The sequence below is a fragment of the Ornithodoros turicata genome, chromosome 7 (genome assembly GCF_037126465.1).
Source record: "Ornithodoros turicata isolate Travis chromosome 7, ASM3712646v1, whole genome shotgun sequence".
NCBI lineage: Eukaryota > Metazoa > Arthropoda > Arachnida > Ixodida > Argasidae > Ornithodoros > Ornithodoros turicata.
Window position 1 is genome coordinate 39,355,827 of NC_088207.1, and position 24,779 is coordinate 39,380,605.

The 24,779-nt window shown below is 47.6% G+C and overlaps 2 protein-coding genes across 2 annotated transcripts in view; one reads left to right on the top strand and one right to left on the bottom strand.

The window, feature by feature from the left end:
* LOC135401068 (phospholipid scramblase 1-like) overlaps nucleotides 1–24,779 on the bottom strand; it is a 99,211-nt gene that overhangs the window by 49,059 nt on the left and 25,373 nt on the right. Inside the window, exon 3 of the mRNA XM_064633212.1 lies at nucleotides 17,368–17,453. The gene's annotated coding sequence lies outside the window, so the exon portion shown is untranslated. The remainder of the gene's footprint in view (nucleotides 1–17,367; nucleotides 17,454–24,779) is intronic.
* On the top strand, nucleotides 211–23,212 carry LOC135401066 (sphingomyelin phosphodiesterase-like). The gene is made up of 14 exons (XM_064633206.1): nucleotides 211–547; nucleotides 13,572–13,734; nucleotides 14,020–14,061; nucleotides 14,183–14,371; nucleotides 15,298–15,462; nucleotides 16,491–16,718; nucleotides 17,253–17,422; nucleotides 17,591–17,701; nucleotides 17,794–17,874; nucleotides 19,705–19,792; nucleotides 19,899–19,981; nucleotides 20,291–20,486; nucleotides 21,434–21,624; nucleotides 22,808–23,212. Exons 1-14 carry the CDS (start codon nucleotides 402–404, stop codon nucleotides 22,917–22,919), a joined length of 1,965 nt encoding a protein of 654 aa, XP_064489276.1. The 5' UTR covers nucleotides 211–401; the 3' UTR covers nucleotides 22,920–23,212.

Consider the following 24,779-nt stretch of genomic DNA (forward strand, 5'->3'; position numbering starts at 1 on the left):
TACAGGAACCCGTTCGACACCCGGCAGACGGTGTTTTAATGCCGGGCACTCGTCGCTTTCTGGTCGGAATCGTTTGAGGCGACGAGGCAGACAACCATATTTAAACGACCCGTTCATTCACGCAGCATACGCAGCGTAGGCCGCATGAAGGTCTCAACGATTGCTCCCAGCTCCACCCAGAAAGAGTGCTTCGCCACACGTGAGAAACTGTTCCGGGGCTTCTCTGAAGCCGGCCTCCGACGAAGGAATGACTATGCTCTCCATCGTCATTATCACGTCACTCGTTTACGCCGACGTCCGTACTCCACGGCCGCTGTGCGCGCCTCGTTGTTCTGCGAGAAAGCGAGGGTGTTCCCCCTTCGAGATTTATCAGTCAGATCGGAAGGGAATCCATTGTTTGCATGCTGAGTTGTTCGTCAACAACGTGTCCCACGATACAGAGGCCGGGTGCGCCTATAAGAGGGCCAGCTCTATACAACCAGACAACAGCCGCTCCAGTTTCGCTCGTCTCCGTTCGCCTCTGTAGTCGTCAGTCAAGGATGAGGAGGTAAGCCGGATGGGGGTTGCAAAAGCGTCTCGCGTGAGTGGGTAAATTAACATATCCGAACGTAGGGAGACGTGGTCCCGAGGAATATGGATAATATCTTCATTCGCATCTAACGACATCTGACTAGGGAAGTTGTGTACGAAAAACGAACATTCGCAATTCTACTCAGGATGATGCACGTGAAATATTGTTGTTTTGCGGTGACGTAATGCCAAGTGCCAGAAAGTAATGAAACCAATGCGCTTTTGCCCTGTCATCAACTCATCGTCTTCTCCAAAGGCCTGCATGCTCAAAAAGAGATAGGCAATGATCTGATAAAACAACCGTCGCTTATAGCTGCTTGATTTTGTCCGACACACAAACAATGTGAAAAATTGAAGCAAGGTACATTTTGCGTTGCAAGTAATTAAGGTTGTGCACTCTAAATGTCCCACTTGACAAACATTGTGCATATTCCGCCAAAGCCGAAGTCTGGAAAATGCACATTGTGCTATTCCATGTTTTCCCAACACGTATAGAATTTCACTGCAACTACAAGGAAGGATATATAATTCGCGATGTTCTGTCATGAGAAAAAGCACGTGGCTGGGACGAGTAGCGTGATATGGAACAGGAAGCGTCGTTCGGCGATATCACGTGGTTAAGTCACGCCACCGTGACAGACGCAGCGATTGGTTGGAGCAGCGTTCCACGTGCGACGCTCAGGATGATAATCGCTCTTCTTCGTCGGACGCAGATTGACGCACAACCGCAGGCGGTGTTTCGCCTCCGCTTTTGCGCTGTACGTGTTCTAAATTGGTGGTTTACGACTCATTCACTTCCAAAAAAGTGTAGTGACGTGCAGGATATGATGTGGAAGGATCGTGAATGGAAGAAATAAATGGGACACTGGGTCAGTCTGGCCGCTTTTAGTGTCAAGGTCGGCGACTGCCCTGAAAACTGAAATTACGAGTCTTCGAGGCTTCTCGTGACTTTGTTCTAAAAAAGAAAGTGTCTCGTGCATCGTATTCTCCGCCCGTCTTGTGTTCAAGTGGCTGCGCACGGCTATCGTGTGTATGTCGTCAATTAAGCATTTTGGCGTCTTTCCAGTTCCCTGGAGCCATCGTGGCCCCCATGGCGCACAGCTGTTGCAAAACATCGAGCCCAGTTTCGTCACTTCGTTTTTTGTAGTCCGACATGAACACCAACGCGCTTCTTCTTTCACCTCGACTAGCTATGTGTGGGCAAATAAGCGGTGAAGGTATCATATTTAGGCTACGTCATAACCGAACTACGGCAGTATCAGTTTGTGCAACTCCTCGCGTGTTGAAATCCTCGTCACGAACCCTGATGCAATGAATAGCTTTTGCGAGATAAATCATGGAAGCTGATCCTGCGTAACGACGGAGAGACCGATCCTGCTATCGTTATTAAGTTAAAAAATGTACGTTTTAATGCAATGCAAATGTGAAAACACACATGTTGTGCTGCCGAGCTAACACTAGGAAGCATTTAAAAGCTGCGTAACTACGTCTGAAAATACTATTTAAAAAATAACCGTTCACTACTTACCTAATTCATTGCAATTTACATTGTACAGTACAATGTCATTGGAGGCGTAACTTCTTGTACAGCGTTTCTATTGCGTACATACCAGTACAATTTGAGGGCATATACTTTATGCATATACACAGAGACGTCAAGGTATCACAAAAGATCATCAGAGGCGCTGTTTGGTCGCATAGCGCAGGACGTTTTGATCTCTGTTGATCTGGCTCCTTAGTTACGCGTCCAATAACGTTTTACGACAAATGCGATAATCAATATTAATCTAAGTTCATCCAATTGGTCACAAAAATTAAGAAACATTTATTTCATGTACGAACCCAGCAATTCCATTTCTTGATACATGTTTCTCGTTTCTCTCTCTGTCTCTCATTTCTGCTGTCCCATTTTAATGCACAATGATGGACCCGCTATGATACTTTTTCCGATACAATACTACTGAGAGCGATAACTTCCACAACTTCACGATTTTCGCAAATCCTGACATATATGTATGTGTGTATCTCTGTCTGCTATCAGCATAGGGAGCTAGGCTCTGGTGTCCGATTGTATTGCATGTATACCAGGGAATTGCAGAGTTATACAACAGTGTTGACGCCAGGACAACATTTACTTTTGAAGACAACAGAACTTTCTTGTTTGTTTTTCGTTGACAACGTAACGTCACAGAACGTTAAGCATGCACAAAGACACATATTTATCGAGAGCGCCGAACGCGGCCAAGCAACACAATGTACTGAAAGTCGAGTGCAATAGGGGTGGACGGGTAGGTGGAAGGCCTTGAACAGACTAGCGAAACTGAAGAACATTGATAAGATACCGTCCACCCCTAATGCACTCGACTTTCAGTACATTGTGCTTTTAATTTTAATAATTGGGTGTTTACGTCGCGAGACAACTGAGGTACATTGTGCTGCTTGGAACTTGTGCACCCTTATCAGCTTCCATATCCGGAACAGGTTCAAACTGATGGCCAAGGTTCCTCAATGGAGATCAAATAGACCGAAGCGCCAACGAACACGGCTTTCGCAACTTTGCGATCTTGCCGACAACGATTCAGCAGGCGGTACGCGGCAAAATACAGATTTTGTCCTCCTTCGCCTGTTGTTTCTCTCTTCATTCCATAAAGCGTGCCTTTCAACTCAGAGTACCAGTGGTTAAATGTCCTATGTTCTGCCTTTCCAATTTCCTAACACTAGGAACCGCTCAACAAACCGATCTGTTACTGAAAGCCGGGACAAAAAAAAATGACATCCACCACAATGGATGCTGTTCGTCCTTGATTTGAGTTGGAAAAATAAGAAAGATAAGCTACCGTACTGTCCATACGGTGCGTACGGAACATGAGAAGAAATAGGACTGCGAGGAAGCAGGCAGGCTCGCAATGGTTGTCAATTAGTTGTCACGCATTCACAGAGAACCCGCATATCCCTTGTGTGTGCTTGGTTTTTGCTGTCGTTTTCGTGGTTTATCCGCAGTAACGTATAGGCACCAAAATAAATGTAACATCACCACAGTTTCGTGCGATTGCGGGCAACATCTCCATGGAAAGCCCAAGAACGGCTGTTGCAAAACTCGCAGCCTCGTTAATTGGCGCGAAGCACAGAAGCAAGAAGCGTCTTTACCAGTTGGGGTCTGGGTTAGAACTGTCTTTATTTACAAAGAGAAAAGTCTGTACAAAGAGGGAGAGAACTGAAACTCGATACACGTATGTACAATACACGGCGTTACAGTGAGGAGCGAGCGTGGGGGATCGTCCCGAAACGGTTGGCCATAAATTGTCCACTGTCACTGTCCGCTCCTCCGTTCGCGTTGAGTTCGTGTTCTGTTACATCCTCCCGGCCGGCAAAATGGGGTGTTGAAGTTAACTCCTGCATTCCAATGGATACAGATGTTGTACTGCACGGCGCAACAGGGTTCCACTTGGCAAACGCAGGGTACACGAACGAATATGACCATCCCTTCCAGCATGTGTTTGCAATATTCGTGCGATCTTCCACAAGTGGCGTGGCGATCTGTCGTCGTGCACAATAACCAGGTCATTCTCTCGTAAAATATTTGTTGTTGCTGAACCCTGGTGAGCAGACCGAAGTTGCAGAAGATATTCTTTCCGCCAGCGATCCCAAAACATATCAACGAGTCGCTGACGATGTTTCCATCTTCTCGTTAGATCGGTGCGGGACGAATGTGGCGTTGTCTCCAGTGGTGACTTCGGTAGCGCGGTGATTCTTCTCCCAATGAGGAAATGCGCAGGAGATAGTGCCTGAGGCTCATCCGGACTTGACGGAACGAACGTTAATGGGCGAGAGTTTATTACTCCCTCCACCTCAGTCAGAACAGTCGACATTTCTTCAAAATTTAACGACTGACGTTCAAGGACTTTTCGCAAACATATTTTTTACGCATTTTACCATGCGTTCCCACCAGCCCCCCCACCAAGGGGCTCGTTCCACGATAAATTTCCAGTGGATTTTTTGAGTCGAGCAGAAATCGTAAACCTCTGAAGCTCTCATAGCCTTCCACATTGCTCTCACTTCTTTGGAACCTCTCTGGAATGTCTTGGCGTTGTCAGAGTAGATGGTGGTTGGCATGCCTCTTCGGGATATGAATCTTCGAAATGACATCAGAAAAGACTTCGTTGTGATGTTGGGTACAAGTTCCAGGTGTATAGCGCGGGTGACAGCACATGTAAACAGTGCTATGTACGCCTTTTCGACACCGTCTTTTGTTTTGAGCAAGAGAGGTCCAGCAAAGTCGACACCAACGATCTCAAAAGGCTCACTTCGTTGGATACGCTCTTCGGGAAGCGGTGCGGTGGGTGCTTGTGCCGCTTTCAGTTTCGCTTTTGCACACACCGTGCAGCGACCAATGATCTTGCGAGCCAGTTGCCGTACCTGCGGTACCCAAAATGTCTCTCTGATTTCAGTTAGCGTGTCCTGCACACCTCCGTGAAGCACTCTATGATGAGCAGCTCGAACAATTAGCTTCGTCAAAGGATGTTCTTTTGGAAGCAGAATAGGATGTTTTGTACCTTCTGCCTCTGACGCAAAGTGCAGCCGTCCTTCGAGTCGCAGGAAACCCTTCGTGTCCAGTCGCAATCGAAGTACGTGGGTTTTGGACTGGTTTGACGGTTTCTTATTTTCACGGAGTCGATCAATCTCTTCAAAATACGCATCATGCTGTGCTTGTTTTATCCAGTACTCCTCGGCCTCGTGTAGCTCAGACGTGTCCAAAGGGCCTTGTTTCCTGTCGCTGGCTGCGTTGCGGCAGTTCCATGTAAATCTTCGAATCCATGCGGTGATACGGAGGAGCCTTTGTAGCCGGCTGATTCGTTCGATTTCCAGAAGAGGTGGCGCCTTCTCAGGAACTAGGTGCACAGCCACTGATTTGGTGATACATCGCTCCTCCTCTCCTGTTTCATAAATCGCATGTGACGCCCCGTCATCCGCTTGATGAGTGTCAGGCGAACATTGGAGCTGCGTCGACGCTAGCCATTCCGGACCCTTGTGCCATAGATCACTGTGAGATATGTTGTTGACCGTTGTCCCGCGAGTTAGCAAGTCGGCGGGATTCTGTGTGCCAGGGCAATGTGACCATGTCTTGGTATCCGTGAGAGACTGTATCTCCTGCACCCTGTTGCAGACAAAAGGCTTCCATTTGATCGGTGAACTGTTGATCCAGGCCAGCGTTATAGTAGAATCGCACCAAAACCATGTTTCCGGTTTTAGATTCGTTAAGGCATCTGACGTAAACTTCGCGAGGCGTGCTCCGACGAGTGCCGCCATTAGCTCCAACCTCGGTAGTGACAATTTCTTGATTGGGGCTACTCGGGCTTTGGCGACAAGTAAGGATACACTGACGTTGCCGAAGTAGTCTTCTGCACGTAGATATATGCATGCTCCGTAAGCGAGGGGGCTGGCGTCGGTGAACGTGTGTAGCTGTAGCCGCCTTGGTTGGCCCTCAATTCCACGCATTGCGTAGCGGTCGACAGATACATGCTTGAGCTGTAGCAGCTCACTACACCAGCTGTTCCATTCCTCAGCGATTGCCTGTGGTAGTGGCGAGTCCCACGGCAGCTTATCTTCCCATAGCTTTTGAAACAAAATCTTGTTTCGGATAGTGTAAGGTGACAATATTCCCAATGGGTCGAAGAGTCGAGCAGATGCCTGTAGGACGGCGCGCTTTGTGTTCGCAGAAGATGCGACAACTTCAAGCAGGTTGCATCCCGTGAATTTGAAATTATCGTCGCTTTTATTCCAAGCGAGGCCAAGGACCTTTGTGATCTCGCTGTGGTCGAGCAGTTTGTTGTTCTCTGTCTCGTCGTCGTTGTACCTGTTGAATTTATGATCCAGTGCTGCCGAATTTGAGGCCCATTTTTGTAGTTTCATTCCTGCTGTTCCGAGAAGTTTTGTCGCAGTTTCGTAGATGTGAAGTGCCTCGGAATCACTGTCTGCCCCCGTCAGGAGGTCATCGACGTAGAATGACGTTGCCAATGTCTCTGCAATGCTCTTGTCACAGTCACTGGCTGTATTGAGGTGTTGTCTTAGTGTAGCACTGAGCAGAAACGGACTCGCCGTTGTTCCAAAGGGAACGCGTGTCATCCTCCATTCCTCAATTTGGGGCAGTGGTTTCTCGTTCTCCGGTTTCTCGGTGAACCACAGGAAGCGTAGTGCATTTCTGTCCTCTTCCTGTACTTCAATTTGTAGAAATGCTTTGCGTACGTCAGCGGTAATAGCAACTCGATACGTTCGGAAACGGAGAAGGACTGGCAGCAAATCACAGTTCAGTTTTGGTCCCTTTTCAAGATGGTCGTTAAGTGAAGCTTTCCCAGGTGCGTGCGATGAGGCGTCAAACACTATTCGTAGTCTTGTTGATGTGGCATTCTCTCGCACGACAGCGCGATGGGGCATGTAGTACACCGGTTGTGCTTCGTTTGTTGCAACATCGGGAACCTTTTCTGCGTGTCCGTCCGTTATGTAGTTGCGTATGGCCAAATCATACTCGTCCATGTTGCCTTCTCTGATCAGTTTCTTGGTTAAATTCTTTAATCTTGTAGTGGCCACCTCGCGGTTGTCGGGAAGTTTTTCGTGATGTTCCTTCCATGGGAGTGACACAATGTACCGTTCTTCGTTGCGTCTGAGGCCATCAGTGAAACGTCGCATTACTTCGGCCTCACTTTCGTTTGGAGATTTAGGATCGTCCGTAATGCCGATAGCTTCCAGATCCCAAAATTTTGTTAGGCACGTTTCTGTTGTGTCCACTCTCAGAACACAAACAGCCAGGTTTGCGTTTTGCTCCACGGAAGCTCTTGTGCATACTGGACCTTGGAACGTCCATCCAAGTGCAGTTTCGATGGCTGCCAAGCGGTCGTTCGTCTGCGATTTCCGCACTTGGCCGGTAAGAAGCTTCCACATTTGGTCGGATCCGAGGAGAAAGCTCACACCGTGGATCGTTGGACATGGTGATTGCAAAATCACATCAGCCAGGAAACCTCCGTCGTGGTGGACCTCTTTTACAAACTCGCTCTCCACCGGTGTTTGGGTGAGATCATTGCATATAAACGGTATCACGATGGCGTCAAGCGTTACTTCGGTTGGAGTGTGCTGACTCTTCACGTGCACTCTGACCACATTGTACCTGTTGCCATTCGCAGGTTTGGCGTTGGCAAACGTATTTACACGTAGGGTTATTGTATCAATAACATCTAGCTTGAGCAATTTGGCAAGATCCTCACGAATAAATGTTCTTTGACTGCCGCCATCGATAACTCCGCGGAAGTAGACAGAGCTGTCTTCGTTGACGGCAAATGCCCTAAACGTTTGAAGCATAATTTGGGTTTCGCTTGCAGGTGCGGCCATGTTCGCAGATAGCACTTTAGCTTCGGTGGCATCTTGTTTGCCATTCGGGGAATCATTCTTTCTGGTAGTGGATCTTGTCCAGTTTGGATCGCATAGGGAAGTCGCATGTCTCCCGTTGCAGTTAGCACAAACAATTCCGGAACGACATTCGCGTGATCGGTGGCCGGTTTTTGTGCACCTGAAGCATCGCTGTTCCTTTGCTAACTTCCTTTTGCGTTCTTCTAACGGCATTGCACTGTTACACTTCATTGTCATGTGAGTTCCGGATTTGCAGAAGATACATGCTTCTGTTCTTTTCCCAGTGCCGTTGTAGAGAACATGCGATGATGGTGGACGAGCTTTGTGAGCGTCTTTACTGCGTCCGTAATTACTGTCCTGCCTTTTATCTGTCATGCTGACACCTTCCATGCTCTCGATTTCGATTCTGATGAAGTTGAGGATATTTTTTAGCTCACCGGATGTGTTTCCCTCAGGTTCCGAGGATGTCTCCGTGCTGTCTGAACTACCCCTTGCGTCATACAAAAGAAGTCTCTTCTTTTGGCGTTGATAGTCCAGTGCCAGGTCTGTAGGCAAGCTCGAGAGAAGGATCTCACACATCATCGATGCGTAGCTTTCGCTTGCTACACCCAGCGCCTTCAATCCTCGGACGTGCGTTTGAACATGGTCGTACAGCCTGCGAAGCCCGTACACATCACGTGATGATTTGATGTGCGGGAGTGTTCGAAGCCTTGACAAATGTTCCCTTTCGATGCGTTTTTTGTCACCAAAACGTTCTGTCAGCACCTCGATGGCATCTGTATAACACTCCTCCGTTGCTTGGAGACCAGAAATTGCGGTAGCTGCAGGTCCATCCAGCAAGGAACGTAGGTAATAGAATTTTTCTGATTTGGAGAGTGAGGTGTTATCATGGATTGCTCCTTTAAACTGCTCCCAGAAGGTTCCCCACATTGACAGCTCGCCGCGGAACCTCACCAGTTGCAACTTGGGAAGTCGGATGCCATTGGAGTTTGATTTCTCGTTGACTTGTGGCGACGACTCACTCACTTGAGCAGACGTTGTTGCGACTGGTGTAACAACAAGTGCGGATATCTTGGTTCGTAAGTTAGCCATGGCACTCACTGCGTTGTCTTCGTATTCCAGCGCTGTATCAAGTTCGGATTCGATGTCATCGTCCTTTAGGTACTGTTCGAACTCGTTATTTAGTTGTTTGAGCTCTTCGTTGCTGACCCGCAGTCGTTCTAGAAGACTCTCAAGTAACATCCGATCAGGCGATTCGTTAGCGATAACCGTAGATGCTTCGCCGATGAGTTTCGTCACCTGACGTCTTCTCGATGCACGCTTCTGCTTTGCTCGTTCCATAACTGCAAGATTGCTCGTTGAGGTCCGGAGAAATATATCCCGGGTTTCGGCACCAGAAATGTGTTGCAAAACTCGCAGCCTCGTTAATTGGCGCGAAGCACAGAAGCAAGAAGCGTCTTTACCAGTTGGGGTCTGGGTTAGAACTGTCTTTATTTACAAAGAGAAAAGTCTGTACAAAGAGGGAGAGAACTGAAACTCGATACACGTATGTACAATACACGGCGTTACAGTGAGGAGCGAGCGTGGGGGATCGTCCCGAAACGGTTGGCCATAAATTGTCCACTGTCACTGTCCGCTCCTCCGTTCGCGTTGAGTTCGTGTTCTGTTACAACGGCATTCTAGCCCTCGAACATTCCGCACAGTGATGGTCAATCTAATAAATAAATGGTAATGGTAAATAATAAATAAATGGTAAATGGTAAGTGATGGTATTTCTCTCTCTCTCTCAAGAATGTCACATCAGAATAAGGCCGGTTTCACACGCACGTTTTTCTCGTCCGCGTTTTTCACGGACCCATCGAAACGGACCCATTGCAACTTACGGGACTCGATTGCCCTTAGGCTCTGGTTACATTGAGATATCCGATATGCGTGGTATAACAACAGTTTAATAAAAGGAAATAGAGACCAGACATGCTGGAAGCTAGGCTTCCAGACGAACCAGCCAGAAGGATCACTGAGACTCTGGTCACTCTGACAGATCACTCTCGCGCATCGCCTTCGGTGTCCGGCAACCATCCCACTTCCGCCACGTTAGCGTGGAATGCGCCTAACACAGAGAAAAATGGCATTGTGATATTGAAGACCAAATATCGTTATCGCGTGTAGGGTACAGTAGCCTGAACAAGGATAAAGTAAGCTGTTACTGTTGAAAGATAAACCGCGTGCTTGAGTTCATTATACGGCAACAGGACTTGCATTGTCAGGCCTGGCGATTACGGGACCTACGATGACACTTGGAAGGTAGTGACTCTCTGGGAAACTCCTGTGTTCGCACATCAACCTTGTGCCGCTTCGTTTTGTACGGGCAACGATATACGGAACATATATACACACGGCGCATCATTGGCTTTTAATTCGTTTACTTTAGATGCTTTTTTCTTATTTATTATTTTCCTTTTCGTTGTGCACATATTTTTAAAGCCCTTGAAGGCGGAGGAGGGGAGGAAAGTATAAAATTACCTGAATCTTAGGGCATTGTGCCAAAAGCGAGCGTTAGCTGAACGAGCTTAAACAACAAATGTGCAGCGCACTTCCTGGCTAACAGAATCTGCACCGCTTCCGGTCAAGAGATCCATCGAGTCAGGAGATCCAACTGGTCACGTGACAGGCGAGTCAAAAGATCCAAAGCGTCAAGAGTTCCAACCCGGTCAAGAGATCCAACCGGTCACGTGACAGGCGAGTCAAGAGATCCAACCAGTCAAAGCGTCATACTGGTCAGGATTCCCGACAGAAAAGAAAGTGTATCCCTTACAATGTTCATTGTAGAACGATTGCGCTGTACGTAGTATTAAGTTAGGAAGTAATATGCCCGGTAACAGTGAAGACTTTTCGGTGTTTTCTCTCTTCTTACCACACACGCACACGCACACACACAAAAAAAGTAAGCGAGAAAATCCTGAGGTTGTGCTGTAGGTTACGGCGGCGAGTCCCCCTTTTGCCTTTGCTCGTTCGTACCCTGAGAGTCCATGATCAGACGGTTCGGCCATGTAGAACGTCTGTCCACAACAGCGACTTGGCTCTTCGGCTACGAGCCTTCTGTGATACGAGAAGTGTTTGAATAATCAACGTGTTTGAAACAGCAGCCGGCCCACCCAAGGTTAGTGTACGTAGCCCACGCTAACTGTAGAAATAATCTCTAACACGAAGCGGTGTCAAAAAAAGAAAAAATGACGGCACTCCTATAAATCCTGTGTTACAAAGAGGTTGATCTTACAATGCAACCACCTGTTTTTAACACAAATGACATAGGAGAACTGTCGGCTTTTCTTTGACTGCGGTATGCGTTACAAAGTAAGTACACACACACACACATAAATGGGATGATGATGTGGTGGGTCAAAGTAAGTAACTAAGTCAATAAAAATGAGATGTTGATTTGCCACCTGCATTTGTATTCTATTTATACCGCACGTAAAACGAGTCCCTTGTATTTCGATACGAGTAATTTCTGCTTGGCGATGTTAGAGTTAACAACGTAACACAAAGGGGTCAAAAGATCCAATCCTGGCGAACCTTCAGACGAATCAAGCGATCCAACCGGGTCAAGAGATCCAACGGGTCAAGTGATCGTCCGAGTCAAGGGATCCATCGGTGGATCTCTTGACTCGATGGATCTCTTGACCCGTTGGGTCTCTTGACGTGGAATCGATCTGCACGGGATGCGCTTCTGTACAAGGTCGATCCAAAGTTGCGGTTTCGAGTACCATGCACCTTCCTTCACGCGACAAACGACTGGCCTACCTAGGCTACGGCTCAATGTACCGTACAGCGCTCACCTTCTCTTCAAACTGGGAAATCCAGACTCTCCGAGCTGTAGTGAATGTTGCGTTCTAGAGGACGCAGAACACATGCTTTTCAGGTGTCGAAAAATACGTTGATGCTCGAAGGGTTTTAGAGGCGAGCGTCTCTCCTGTGGCCTCCCGAGTCTTTGCGAAACTCGCGAAACAAACCAAACTCGCGAAACCAAACATCGCGAATCTGTTAGGTCCTGCATCGTCCGACAAGGCGCTGAGGGCACTTGAAGATTTTCTACATACAACCGCTCTATTACTAGCTGAATGTGTGCTGTGTGTGCCCCCCAGCGATTCCAACATTTTACACTCACTTAGTCGAAACTTTTGAACTACATGTTGAACTCAGTCCTTTTAACTCTCTCATCTGTTTGTACTGTATGTGTGTAAGCGTACAGGGGTAGCCAGTTCGACGTCGTCGTAACTCACATCCATTTTTTTTTACTTATCACATCACCATCACCATCGATAGGTTTATAGGGACATGTTTGGCGGTAAATTTTTGGCGAAATTCTTCTGAAAACACATTCTTGCTGTCACGTCGTGGTTGCCACCAAACCAATAAAGCTATGAACGGACCTACACGGTGGGCTATCTACACTGTATGGACGTGTAATCAATATAGTGAGAAGTGTGTCGCCAGCACCGTTCAGATATTCTATATTCTCTGCACAGAGGAGCAAAGTAGTGAAAAACGAAGCGTGGAGGAATTCTTTTGCTGAGCAATGAGCATTTTTGTGACGCACCTACGCGAGATCGCACACGATTCCCCATAAACACCTTGTGCTACGCTGCGAGATTCAGGGTGGATAAGATTACCTGCGGGATGGATCAATGGCCATTTTTCTCTCTGTTGGCACTCGGCCCGACTGTCAACAGATTCGCGGAACAAATGGGTGTGTAATAAGACAACAGCTGACGGCACTTGAGCGCTTGGCAAAACGCCATAACGGATCGAATAGCATACATCAACATGGCCGTGATTTCGCAGGTGATCGGTTTCTGCTTGTAGCACCTGTTTATGACCTCTATCTGTTAGACTAAGGAATTACGCCACGGCAACTGTGATCATTAGCGATGCTACATCTGACCTGCGGTCTTTGCCCATTTCTGTGCCATGGACCAGATTTTAACTCGGCTTCTGTCGCTCCCTCATTAGCTGTCAGAAGCTTTCTTAACTGTACGGACGACCCAGTGTCCTTCAGACACAAAAGGTTCTGACATTAAGTGTGACTACCTGCATGCTAATATGCCAATCAGCAACGACTCCAACATAGCGCTACCTATTAATTACCCTTCTAACCTCCACTACAGCGCTTCAGCATTGTCCAGCAGCGTGCTGTAAGCAGTTCCTGTTTGCGATGTAGACGTTGGAGAAGGCAGATTCATCCAGTCACGGATACAGATCCGTATACCTGACAGTATTTGTGTCCCGATCGGGGTCCCGATATCCTATGACCCCCTCCCCCATCAACTTCCGTGGTCACATAAGGCTTCAAATTACCTTAGACGGTACATGTAGCTGCTGTCCAAGGTCGGACCTTCCCCCCCTTTCTTTTCTTTTTTTTTTTTATAGAAAAGTTGCTGCTTTTTGGCCGCCTCCTGTACCGCTTGTGGTGCAATAAATGAAATGAAATGAAAAAAATTCACAAGCTCACAAATGTCTCACATTCTGTTTCCTTATATTGCCAGTCTTCGCTTCTGAGCAATGGTTCCCTATAACCATGAACCCTGTTTTCTTTTATGCAGGGAAACGTGCATTGTGGGCATTATTACCTTGTTATGTGTATGTTTGCCTTCCGCACAATGCCGCATCGACCAGCAGCGCATCGGGCACGCGCATTCTCCAGCACGTCAGTGGATTCACAACATCAGGAAACTCTTTCACGAGCTCACGGATCTGGCACACAATGTATGTACATAGTGCACAAAGCATGCTTCCACATAGTCCATTTCCTTAAGCTCTTCCGCTTGCATATACATTTTCTTTTCACGAGGGAGGTAAACGCATGCCGTAACGTTGCATTTAACTAAATGGGAAAGGCAGGACTGCCTGACAGCTAGACTGCCATCCACTATGTAGATAACTAAACGTTTGCGTAATGTTATGTATAAGGTATGTAGATTACAGCGTACTGACCTTTGTGTGCTTTATCTTTTTTTCTGTTTTCTGTTTATCAATTTTTATTTCACTTAGGTTGGAAAGCCTATCAAACATGGCGTGAATTACTTTGAGAAGGTGAGGACGTTCATTTTAATGTTTTGCTCCTCTCTAATGCAAGCCCGTGTCTTGACATTAATGTCTTGTTTTTTTTTTTTTGTTTTTTTTTCCCTGCCTTTCGTTTTCTTTCTCTGAATAGGAAATTACGAAACTTTCTAAATTTGGAGTCAACTACTGCTCGGCGTGCACCATGGCCACGACGCTCGTAAGGAAACTACTTCAGGAAGGCGAATCAGAAAAGCACATTATATCCATGCTCAAGACGAGCTGCAAGCTCTTTCGCATTTCTACGGACCGCGTTTGCTCCGGGATCGTCGATCAGTTCAAGGCAAGTTAACCACAAGAAGCCATCTCATAAAAACATCAGCGTCACACACCATCCCTGTTTGCCCGGGAGACATACACAAGAAACCGACGAATGACGCAGGGCGAGGGACATAAGGTGTAGAGTACTTCAATCCGGCCTCCACTGTAAATTGCCTGGCTACGCGAATTAATCAAGCTTTTTTTTTTTTTGTCAGCTAGGAGGCATAGTTCCAATCGCAATATTGTATGGCACCACGAAAAGCTTCCATGAACACCATGGAAGGGGGTTCTAAAAGTTTACGGGAACGACTCTGTCGGAAACCACTCCGTTTAATTTTCAATTAGTACTAAGTCGTCAAGACTGGACCCCTGTAGGGTTCAATCCTAGTCACGGGAATAGCTGAAGCTCTGTGGCTGCACGTTGAGCATATGTTTATAAGTTGATCGTGCACTCCCAGCCGAGGACAGCTGTTCCGTTCTACTTCGCTACGCAGCAACAGAACTTAGGCTATTTGCCCTTTGTATATGTACTTGCTGGCTTACATTGCGGCCTCCACAGGTGGCGCCGTCACCGTGGAACACTGGTGTCTCGCTGAGACGCACTGCTGGCGCCGACCCAAGATCGTGTCGCTTCCCTGCGTCGGGCTGACGAGTTCCAAGTAGAATGAAACACCTGTCCTCGGCTGAAAGTGCACGATCACCTTATACTCATGTAGCTTCCTCACTTTTGAACACACTTTTGAGAGCGTACGGAAAGGAGACGCATCACATCAAACCCGTTTTGAGCACCCCAACGTATCAGTGGAAGAATGGTTAAGTAGCAAGCGAGCTGGTGATAAGTATCCATGATAACGCACCCCGAGACCGGGAGGGACAAGAAGGGACATACATACGCAACGTCTTCTCTTCATTTGTAGAATGTGCTAAAATAAGATTGCGACGTTTCAGGGCGAGTTCTTCTACGTGATGCAGCGCTCGAAGCTGAGCTCCAAGGAGATCTGTGACACTGTCTTCCCAGAGGACTGTGGACCAAACAAAGACCCTGCTCTCAATTGGACCGTCCAGCTCCCCTCCCGTCCCAAGCCACCAGTGAAGCCTTCGCCTCCACCATCTGTACGTGGGCTTCGCATGTTTTCCTGTCGCTGACTGTAGGTGAAATGTCCTGTTATTAATGAAAACGCAGTTCTGTTCCGGAGGATACGCAACCCCAGGAGGAAAGTCAGTTGGACAAACCAAAATTTAGTAATAGCTTAGACTTGGAAGACCACAGACCGGCCGATCTTAGTCACCCTTATCCCGTCTCTTCATGTTCCAGCTACTGTCGTGACGTTGCCCACAACTGTGACGACCACCGCTGTTCACACCATTCCCATTACCGCCACCACCACCCAGTAATAGTGACAATTCAATCATGACTGGTGGAAGTAGTACTAGACACGAATAAGTGAATAACTGAGCCCATTCCTCTGTGTCCCGTCGAGCGTTGGCCGTGCTCAGATTGCAGGAGCGTTTGGAAAACCGCAGTGCCGCTGCGAAACTAAAAAAAAAAATACTTGTTTTGATTTCCTATAATAAATAAACCTCATGCTCAAAGACTATATATGCAAAATATGAATGCCATCAGCGAAGATTACGCGCCTCCAGGAAGCTTCGAAAGAACCCGCAAAGCTCCGTAGTTTCGAGTTCTCCAAGAGCTAGTTACGTCACCGGGACCCCTTGCATATGTCTTCTGGCAACGGCGCTCTCCGTTCCATGTCGGAATAGTTCGAGGAGCAATGGTGCCAGACACGTGGCAGATGGCGCACCTCATGACGTCATGCTTTAAGTTAATCTTATATTCATGCTTGTCTTAATCTTATCTTAATCGTGCAAGTTAATCTATGGTACTTCTGCGTAACATTGAGAAACATATCATTTTGGGAGAATAGCGGCGCGGGAGACACGCGGATTATTTTTGATTTGATTTGATTTTAAGAAAAAATAAAACTGAGATTGTAATGGCACAAATTCGGTAGGATTCTGTAGACGCGAGATTTTAGCCCGTGCATTTTAGGAGTGTAAATAGGAACGGCAGTGAGAAAATTAGCGTATGCGCGCTTCAGTAACATTGACGTATGGCTCGGACTTTTTTTTTTTTTTAGGCCGGAGCACGGACGTTACGAGTGCTTCATCTAAGTGACACCCACGTGGATCACCGGTACACGATCGGTAGCTGGGCCGACTGCAAGGAACCTCTGTGCTGCCACTCTGATAACGGACTCCCTGGCGCCAATGGCGTGCCAGCAGGGAGATGGGGATACTTCAAGTACTGTGACATCCCCATGAGGACCTACGAGAGCTTGTTGAGACACGTGAGCAAGAAGCAGAAGGTAAAAACATGCGTTGTGCTTCAAAACCTCCGTCGGTGCTAACGCCTCACTTTCGGGGTGCACCTCGTGACGCATCGGACCAAACGTGAAACTGAAACCAAACGTGAAACGTGTCACATGTTCGTGCTCGCAACAAAAACAACAGCCACAGGAAACACTTTGCTTGCCTTGTCAGCGAAACGTTGGCCAGAGACCAGCTGCCATCGTCCGCACAGTCTTATTCTCCGCGATAGCGTACAGGGAAAAACGTTCCACCAGTGATAAAGGTCTATCGGGCCTCGCAGCCCGTACCTGGCGCCTTTCATAAGCACTCGGTCGCCTACCACTTGCTAGCCTCTTGTAACCACATTTGCCCCAACGCGTGCCGCATGCATGATTATCTTAACCCCTGGCTGAATATCCCACCTCGCCTCTTTTTGTCTCCATTTGTCCTCCCATACTGATTGTCTTCTCAGCGAATGGCGCTTTCTACAGGTGCCTGTTCCAGAATAGCGGCCCTTCTGTAATATCTCACAGTTCTTCTGCACGTTCCAGATTGACTATGTAATCTGGACGGGCGACATGGTACCCCATGATATCTGGAACGTATCCCGAACCGATAATTTGGCTATTATGAAGGAGACGGCGGAAATGATCGCTAGATACCTACCAGGAGTTCCAGTGTTCCCAGCACTGGGAAACCATGAGGGCGTTCCTGTGGACAGGTCAGTTAGTTCTTTTCAGGCCGCTGAAAACCTGAAAGATATAACACAAATTCAAGTTCACTTAGTCAAGTCGCTAAGCTTAGAGAATTTTTTAAGTAACTGTAAGCAATGACATGGAGACATGATGTAGTGACATGTTTCGTAAGCCTTCTTTTTCTTCTGCGCCAGCTTCCCGCTGCCAATGGTGAAAGGAAATCAGTCTATATCCTGGCTGTATGATGCACTAGTGAAGCAATGGTCGCTCTGGCTTCCGTCCTCAACGACATTTACTCTTCGCCGGTAAGACGTTCCGGACATCTTCCGCGCCGAATCTCTTATCAGCATGTCTATTACTATACTGTGTTAATTTTCCTCCGCGTGCTCTCCCGCAGGGGTGCCTACTATTCCATCCGACCTTTTCCTGGACTCAAGATAATATCCTTGAACATGAACTACTGCAACAGCCTCAACTGGTATAGAAGACTTTCTTGCACGTTTGATTATTGGTTGTCACATGTTATAGCTTCCGCACCCTGGCGACACACAATAGAAATGTCCCTTTGGGATGGCGTCACGGTGTTCAATACGGTACCAACATGAGAGTGTAAGCAGAAAAACGGGAAGGATTGCAAGCGTAGTCTGTGAACCATACCACGATCTGTAGCTTCACCTTTATTAATTTAATTTCAGTTGCAGAAGCCTAACAACCCCTCCTATCATTTCGTTTCCGTTTCTTTTCCTCATTTCTTCCCTGCACACAGCAAAAAGAGATGTCGAAAAGTGAAAAAAGTTTAAGGACGATTAATGTAATTAATGCGACGGAAATGCGTTAGCATTCAGCCGACCCACCCACTACCACTATCCACTCCTATCCGCCTCTATCCACCCCTAACTATCACTAACTGTTACTGACTACACAGCCACAACAGCGGCACAGTCCTTCTTCCACGCCGGCGGCGTGTTTTGAAACGCTGCTTTCGGTCTTCCTCCGTCTCGTTCGCCCGCTTTCGGGGCTGAGCAGCGGCATCCGCTGCCTGACGTCGCTTGCGTTGTTCCTCGGTTTCGGCAGCTCGTCGCCTTCGCTAAGAATCCTTCTCCTTTTGGCGCCTACATGGCCCGGCACTCGTACTCGGTTCACACTCCACTGTGTACTTGAATTCAGCCCATACGTCCCTTGCGAACCCGCAAGTTCAGACTCGCCCACATATCTGGCGCGCCGCCAAGACCGCTGCCCCTCCGTGATCTACTTTCCCTCTCTCTCAACTCTCCACTGCCCTCCTCCCTCACGCGGAGTACTTCCCTCACGAGGTTTTGACCACCGATCGACACCGACACTTTTCCTCGAAACGCCGCTTCTAATGCTAACGCATTAAAATCCAGAGGTCCCGTGAAAATGTAGATGAAAGCAGAAGCAGAAGGGAGGGATAGTGTATAATTCGATGTGTGCCAGCAAGAAAGCTCTGTCAAAATCCAACAAAAATTGCGCTGCTCTAATTCGGGCGACACGTTAAGCTTCATTAATAGATTTTCACGCAATGAGTTACTCATACACTGTCCGCATTGTGCTCTCGAACCCTTTGCAGCCTCTGTGTAATGTGGGCCCCGCCTTGAGTCCTCAGGCTGAAGACACTTTGTTACCGCCTTGTTACTGCTCGCGACATGGTTGTCTGAAATCTCCAGCCTGTGGCTGAGCGGTGCCCTGTCGGTGGTGTGGCACACGAAAGAACTATACCAATACAGTCTCCTGGGGGAGGCCGCTATCTCTCTCTCTAAATAATGGCAATGGTACTGTGCTGTTACACATAAGGTTTATCTGCGCAGTGTGGCGACGTGTTGCACGTGCCGCAGGATAGGACTGCGGATAATTTGGACCACCTGGGGTTCTTTTGACGTGCGCCGGAAATCTCCGACACACGGTGCTGGAAGCAATGTTTACCTCCCCCACATTGCTACCGCCAGCGATCTTGAGTTCAGCAACCCATCACGTTACCGACTGAGCTACCGAGAACGGTGTCTCTCTCTCACTCTCTTGCTAGCAGACGACATCCCGGTATCCGACGATCACCTCGCCCAAAAGGTGGCGGCTGAGCGCGGCCTGGCCTCCCCTCGGAGTCGCTATTGGTATAGTTTTTTCGAGCGCGAGATCGCCGGCAGGAGGCCGCTCCGCCGCAGTCTGGAAATTTCAGACAACCGTGTCTCAAGCAGTACATGTCCTTGTAGCTAACATTAAATGAGGGCCGAACAGATATAATATTTGCATGCTGGAGAGCACTTGAGTGTACTGACGTGACGTAATTGTGCAGGTGGATCCTACTGAACACGACGGACCCGACAAGCGAACTGGCTTGGCTTACGGAAGAGTTGCAGGCGTCGGAAATACTTGATGAAAAGGTAATGGATCGCGTGCACCAGGAACATCCCTTTCATTGGGCATGAGCTGGTAACACAGCGTGAACTCTTTGTAAGTGCTTCGTTATTTTCAATTCTCTCCGCAAAGGTACACATCATCGGTCACATTCCACCTGGAGGTTCTGACTGTCTTACCGTATGGAGCCACAATTACTACAAGATTATTGCTAGGTGTGTATTTCGCATGTATAGAGTTGGGAGCCCTGCTGCGTGTGAAATAAGTATTGCAGTAGGGTTTCTTCCAAATTATTACACACGTGGCAATAGTACTGTACAGATTTCGTAGAGGTGAAGACCTTACCACAAGTGCAGCACGGTTGTTCACCGTGTATACTTAACGTGCCGCTACCGATTTAGGCTGTTGCCAGAGCCTGAAAAATGTCGCTCTTTCGATTCCCTTTTTCCCTATCAGGGGAACGCACGGAAACATCACACATCATCATCATCCATTCATCTATGTTGTTGTTGTTTCCCTATCAGGTTCGAGAGCACCGTGCGAGGGCAGTTTTTCGGTCATACTCACATGGATGAGATCGAAGTATTCTACCACTCACCACGCAACTACACGGGTCCCTTCAGCGTAGCGTACCTCTCCCCCAGTGCCACAACGTACAACACAGGAAACCCAGCTTACCGGATATTTACAGTTGACGGAGGAACACGCAACAGCACGTGGGTGAGTACTTTTGTGTACTCTGTACGTAAAGAAGTGCGGTAGGTAAGATCATCCATATAGGCCCACGGTACTTGAGAGTTTTGGAACCTCATCATTCATCTAAGCTATAGTCGTGTTCCATTAAGAAGGAAACGAAATCTAGTCCGTCAGCTCTCAAAATATTACTGCGCCGTAGATAGGGTGACTGGGCACAGAGAAGTCACTCTCCCTCCTCCGCCAGATAATGTAATCCATATTCCTCTGCTTCTGTATTGGCTGTGAAGACTGGCCGCATGACATTACGCGAGTCCTCCTCCATGGTGGCGCTGCGGTACAATTTCTTCTGGCGCGCTATTGTGTCTCCTTATCTCCAACGGCGTATGTAGATGACGGACTAGATTTCTTTTCCTTCTTAAGTTGAACACGACTATAGACGATATAATGTACGACGAACGGCATCGCATTCTATGTGCATCGTGTGCACACTTTAGACGCCCGTGGCGACGAAATTTCTCGAAACGCTTTGCGTAGGATTGTCATAAGTCTAGAGAAATTCATTTCCCCACAATACCGAAGCTAATCTCCCAGCTGCAGCACTTTCTATGTGCAATCCACAGAAATGATATCGGCCACGGCCGCACAGATGCGTGTCCGCAAGTTGAACTTGCCAGTGGCGCAATCAATTGGATTCTGAGAAAAAGTATTAAAAATAACTGTATTCATTCTTGTCTATGCGCCAGAAGTATTTCTGTGACCAGCTTCACCCTCCTAATGGTGCATGCCGGTTTTAATCTATACCTTCGTAGCTCCTGCTGAATGTTACGCTAAAGTTGTCTTCCTCTTTGCGAATGGTTAAACGAACATTGAAAACATCTTCAGCTCAATCTCTGCTGCTACACTATATGATTCACAAGCACAACTGCGTGTTGCTTTTCTGGTCACAATGTTCCACGAAAACAATTTTGCAGACCGTCTTGGATCATGAAACCTACACCATGGACTTGGCGCACGCCAACGAACACCCAGACATTGAACCTGATTGGACTCTGGAGTACTCTGCAAAATCAGCATTCGGACTCTCTTCATTGGACGCTTCTCAGTGGGATAGGCTTCTCCGCAAGATGGAGCATAATGACGCTTTATTTAACAAGTTCTACAGGCAAGAACCTTGTCCTACTATGTCCCCCGTGAGCGTTGCATTTGTGCGTGCACACGCAGAGAACCGAGATCAGAATCCGATGTCTTCTGTGACACTTTACCTGGAAGTGCATTTTCATTCAAAGAAGAAATTTATCTGAATGCTTTCTTCATTAACTTCCGTTTGCTACAAGGTTAGAAAGAGACCGAGCTGCTTACAATGTTCCTTACACGTGAGCACTCCAAGCGCGCGTGCATGTCCTCGCTATTTTTGCTTACCCACTTAAAGGTAGAGGGGCGAGCCATTTAACGTGGCTCGAAAGCCTGTTTCATTCGTGAAGCTGTTCACCAGGAGCCACAATCCAAAATATTTTCGCTGTGCAGTTGGAAAGCAGCCTCGAACGACCGACCAGACCTCCTCGCGTGACGTCACCAGCTTCCCCCGTGCCTTCATTTTTTCGTTTTTTTTTTTTTTTCCTTCTCAGCTCACGTCACGCCTTTACGTCCACTTCCGCTGCGCTGTTCAACGTCACGAGTCACATGATCATTTTGCCAGAGGGACTTGACCGCCTTAAGCAGCGGCTCTACCAAAACCTTCTAGATAACACAGAAGGCCTCTGTACCGTTCCACTTGACGTCACGCATTTTGCACTACTGTGTCTGTTGTAGATAGATAGATCTGACGTCAGCGAAAGAGCAATGAAGATAAAAGTTCACTCATTGGAAATGTATGGCAGCCGAAGGTGCGTGACGTTATTGAGAGAGTGTTGAGGCCGTAGCTCTGTTCTCTAGAAGGTGTTGGTTCTACCCAACGCGCTCGGTGTAGTCTGTCCCGCGTCCTTCGGTTTCCTACTAAACGGTCCTTCGGAGCCACGAGCGCGATTTGCGCCCCTGCGAAGTTTCCAAGAAGGCTCATTGGTTTTCGGGCCTCCCATCCCTCCGTACGTCAGGGAGCAGGAGCAGCTGGAGTGTGAGAGTTCATCAAGAGCGCCACGCTCGCCACGCTCCTGAAAAGAGCGCCCCCTGGGTTCTAGAGCGCGCCCTTCGAGGAGGCCTCTCGCGCGCTGCATAGTCACCTGCGCTCGTCGATTTTTCATTTGTCGCAGAAGACGCCGCAACAAATATATAGATATATTATGGGGGAACTCCGCACTACTGCTTTAGCAACATGGTGCCCGTGTATTCACAGTTGCTCTTCATTGCAGGTTCTTCTACAAATTTAGCCCTCTGGCGGAACCGTGCGATGAAAAGTGTAGGAGGAAGCTGATCTGCATTCAGAAGACATCTCGGTCATCCGACCAGCGTTTCTGCAAATAGTACCTTTCTCTTCAAGGAGTATTGTCCTCAATATACTTCTGACAAAGACTAAGCGGACCTCCATAGCACGTTCCAACAAGATACGTGCAGCTGTACAAGAAGAAAGAGCAATGTGCAAAAAAAAAAAGACTCTCGAATCGTTAGTATGCGAGTTCAGAAACAGCCTTTGTCGTCTACCTACATGTGAAGCTCAGCCATAGCAGCAGCCAAGGAGTCATATTATATTGCTTTTCTGCTGCGGACACACCTTCTTCATATATGGTTGTAAATAAATCCATGTTTTTAGCTTTTTAGCTCCACGTTAGCTGACTCGTTGATAATTAGCACAGTCCTAGGAGGCACGTCACAAATTAATCCAAAACGTGGTCAAATTATCACTATTCGGTACACCCATGAATCCAGCAAGTCGACCTGCGCAAGCAGAGATGTCATACACAGGCTCTGTGTAAATCGCAAACATATTCACTGGGCAGTTAAGTAGTTAATAGGCATTATGTTGCCGTCTTGCGACGAAACCATTACAACGGAACCGCGTTGTTGAAGCGTATGCTGCTTCAAGAATTTCTGAGACTTACGTGCGGCAGCTTACAGTTACTTAGCTGTCTTCGGCCCGCCCAGAACGAACAGCATTCCGCATTCCAAGCAGAGACTGGTCTCCTCCTGAGCCCAGAAGAAGAACAGAGGAATAAGTCTCGTCCAGAGGCACTTTACTTAACCTCTCCTCTCCTCTCCCATGGATTTTCTACCTTTCTAATACCGGGTCCCGATAGGGTACGGAAGAAACAGAATTTAAAGCACAAGTCGAAGGCATAACCAGGATGGAACTATCACTCGAGAGGTGTCACGTCATAACCATGAGGAAAATAATTAGGGTTCCGGGTTTTCGGATTTATCCGGAAAAAAAAATCCGAAAAACGTACTCCGGTAAAATTTTAAGCAATTCGGGTTAATCCGAAAAACTCCGCTGTAACTCCGCGGCGCTCGTGTAGCCAGACGACGTGGACGACATCACCAGAGCACGACCTACTAGGTTATGAGGACCGTGTCATAATCGGCAACCCCTACGAGAGCCCGCCCCAACAGCACCGAATATCCTCGGGATGTACGAATAATGTCCAAACGGACTCGTACGTCCGATGGATATGCTGAGGATATCCATCGGACGTACGAATTCGTTAGGACATTATTCGTACGTCCAGAGGATAATCGGTGTTGTTGGGGCGTACGGAAGAGCCCGACGATGGCTGCTCCACTGCCACACGGATCACTTCATCCTACATGGCATCACCATTGCTGAGCCTGGTGAGAATTTTTTTTCTGCACCAAATCCCCGTTCTTGCGGTGTTATATTGGAAAAGGGGATAAGTTATGTTCCTGGATTTTATTCAGTTTCTGCTAAGTCACCCACCTACCAGACACCTACATATATGTCACACATTTTGCATTTGCGTTATTCGAGGACACCCAGTTACTTTACCAAATATTCATTTGAAGTTTGCTCGGTTTGGGGTTTCTCGACTTATCCCTTTATTGCATCCACGGGTTCAATTGGACCCGGCCATTATTTAAATACATCCACTTTTGTAAATACCGAGACGTGAGTGGTTTCAGTTTCGACTAATTTGCATCACGGAACTTCGCGATTTATGTCCAAAAGTTCCTTTCAAAATTTTAGGAAAGAGGGTAGATTCAAATAATGATTCAAGTAGATTCAAACTAAATAAAAAGTTAATTAACGAGGTTTAGTTAATTAACGAAGTTTGGGTAATTAGTCGTCCAGTAGTTTACTGCTACACGACCTGACATACAAACTCTGCCGCTCGCGAAACTCTCGAAGGACGCACGAGGCACTTCTGAACA

Bases quoted from the DNA above. Each gene is read 5' to 3' on its own strand.
- LOC135401066 (XM_064633206.1), top strand. From the start codon at position 402: ATGCTGAGTTGTTCGTCAACAACGTGTCCCACGATACAGAGGCCGGGT. The intron at 15,463-16,490 runs GTACGTGGGCTT...TTTTTTTTTTAG, and splicing joins AGCCTTCGCCTCCACCATCT to GCCGGAGCACGGACGTTACG. The intron at 19,982-20,290 runs GTGTGTATTTCG...TTTCCCTATCAG, and splicing joins TACTACAAGATTATTGCTAG to GTTCGAGAGCACCGTGCGAG.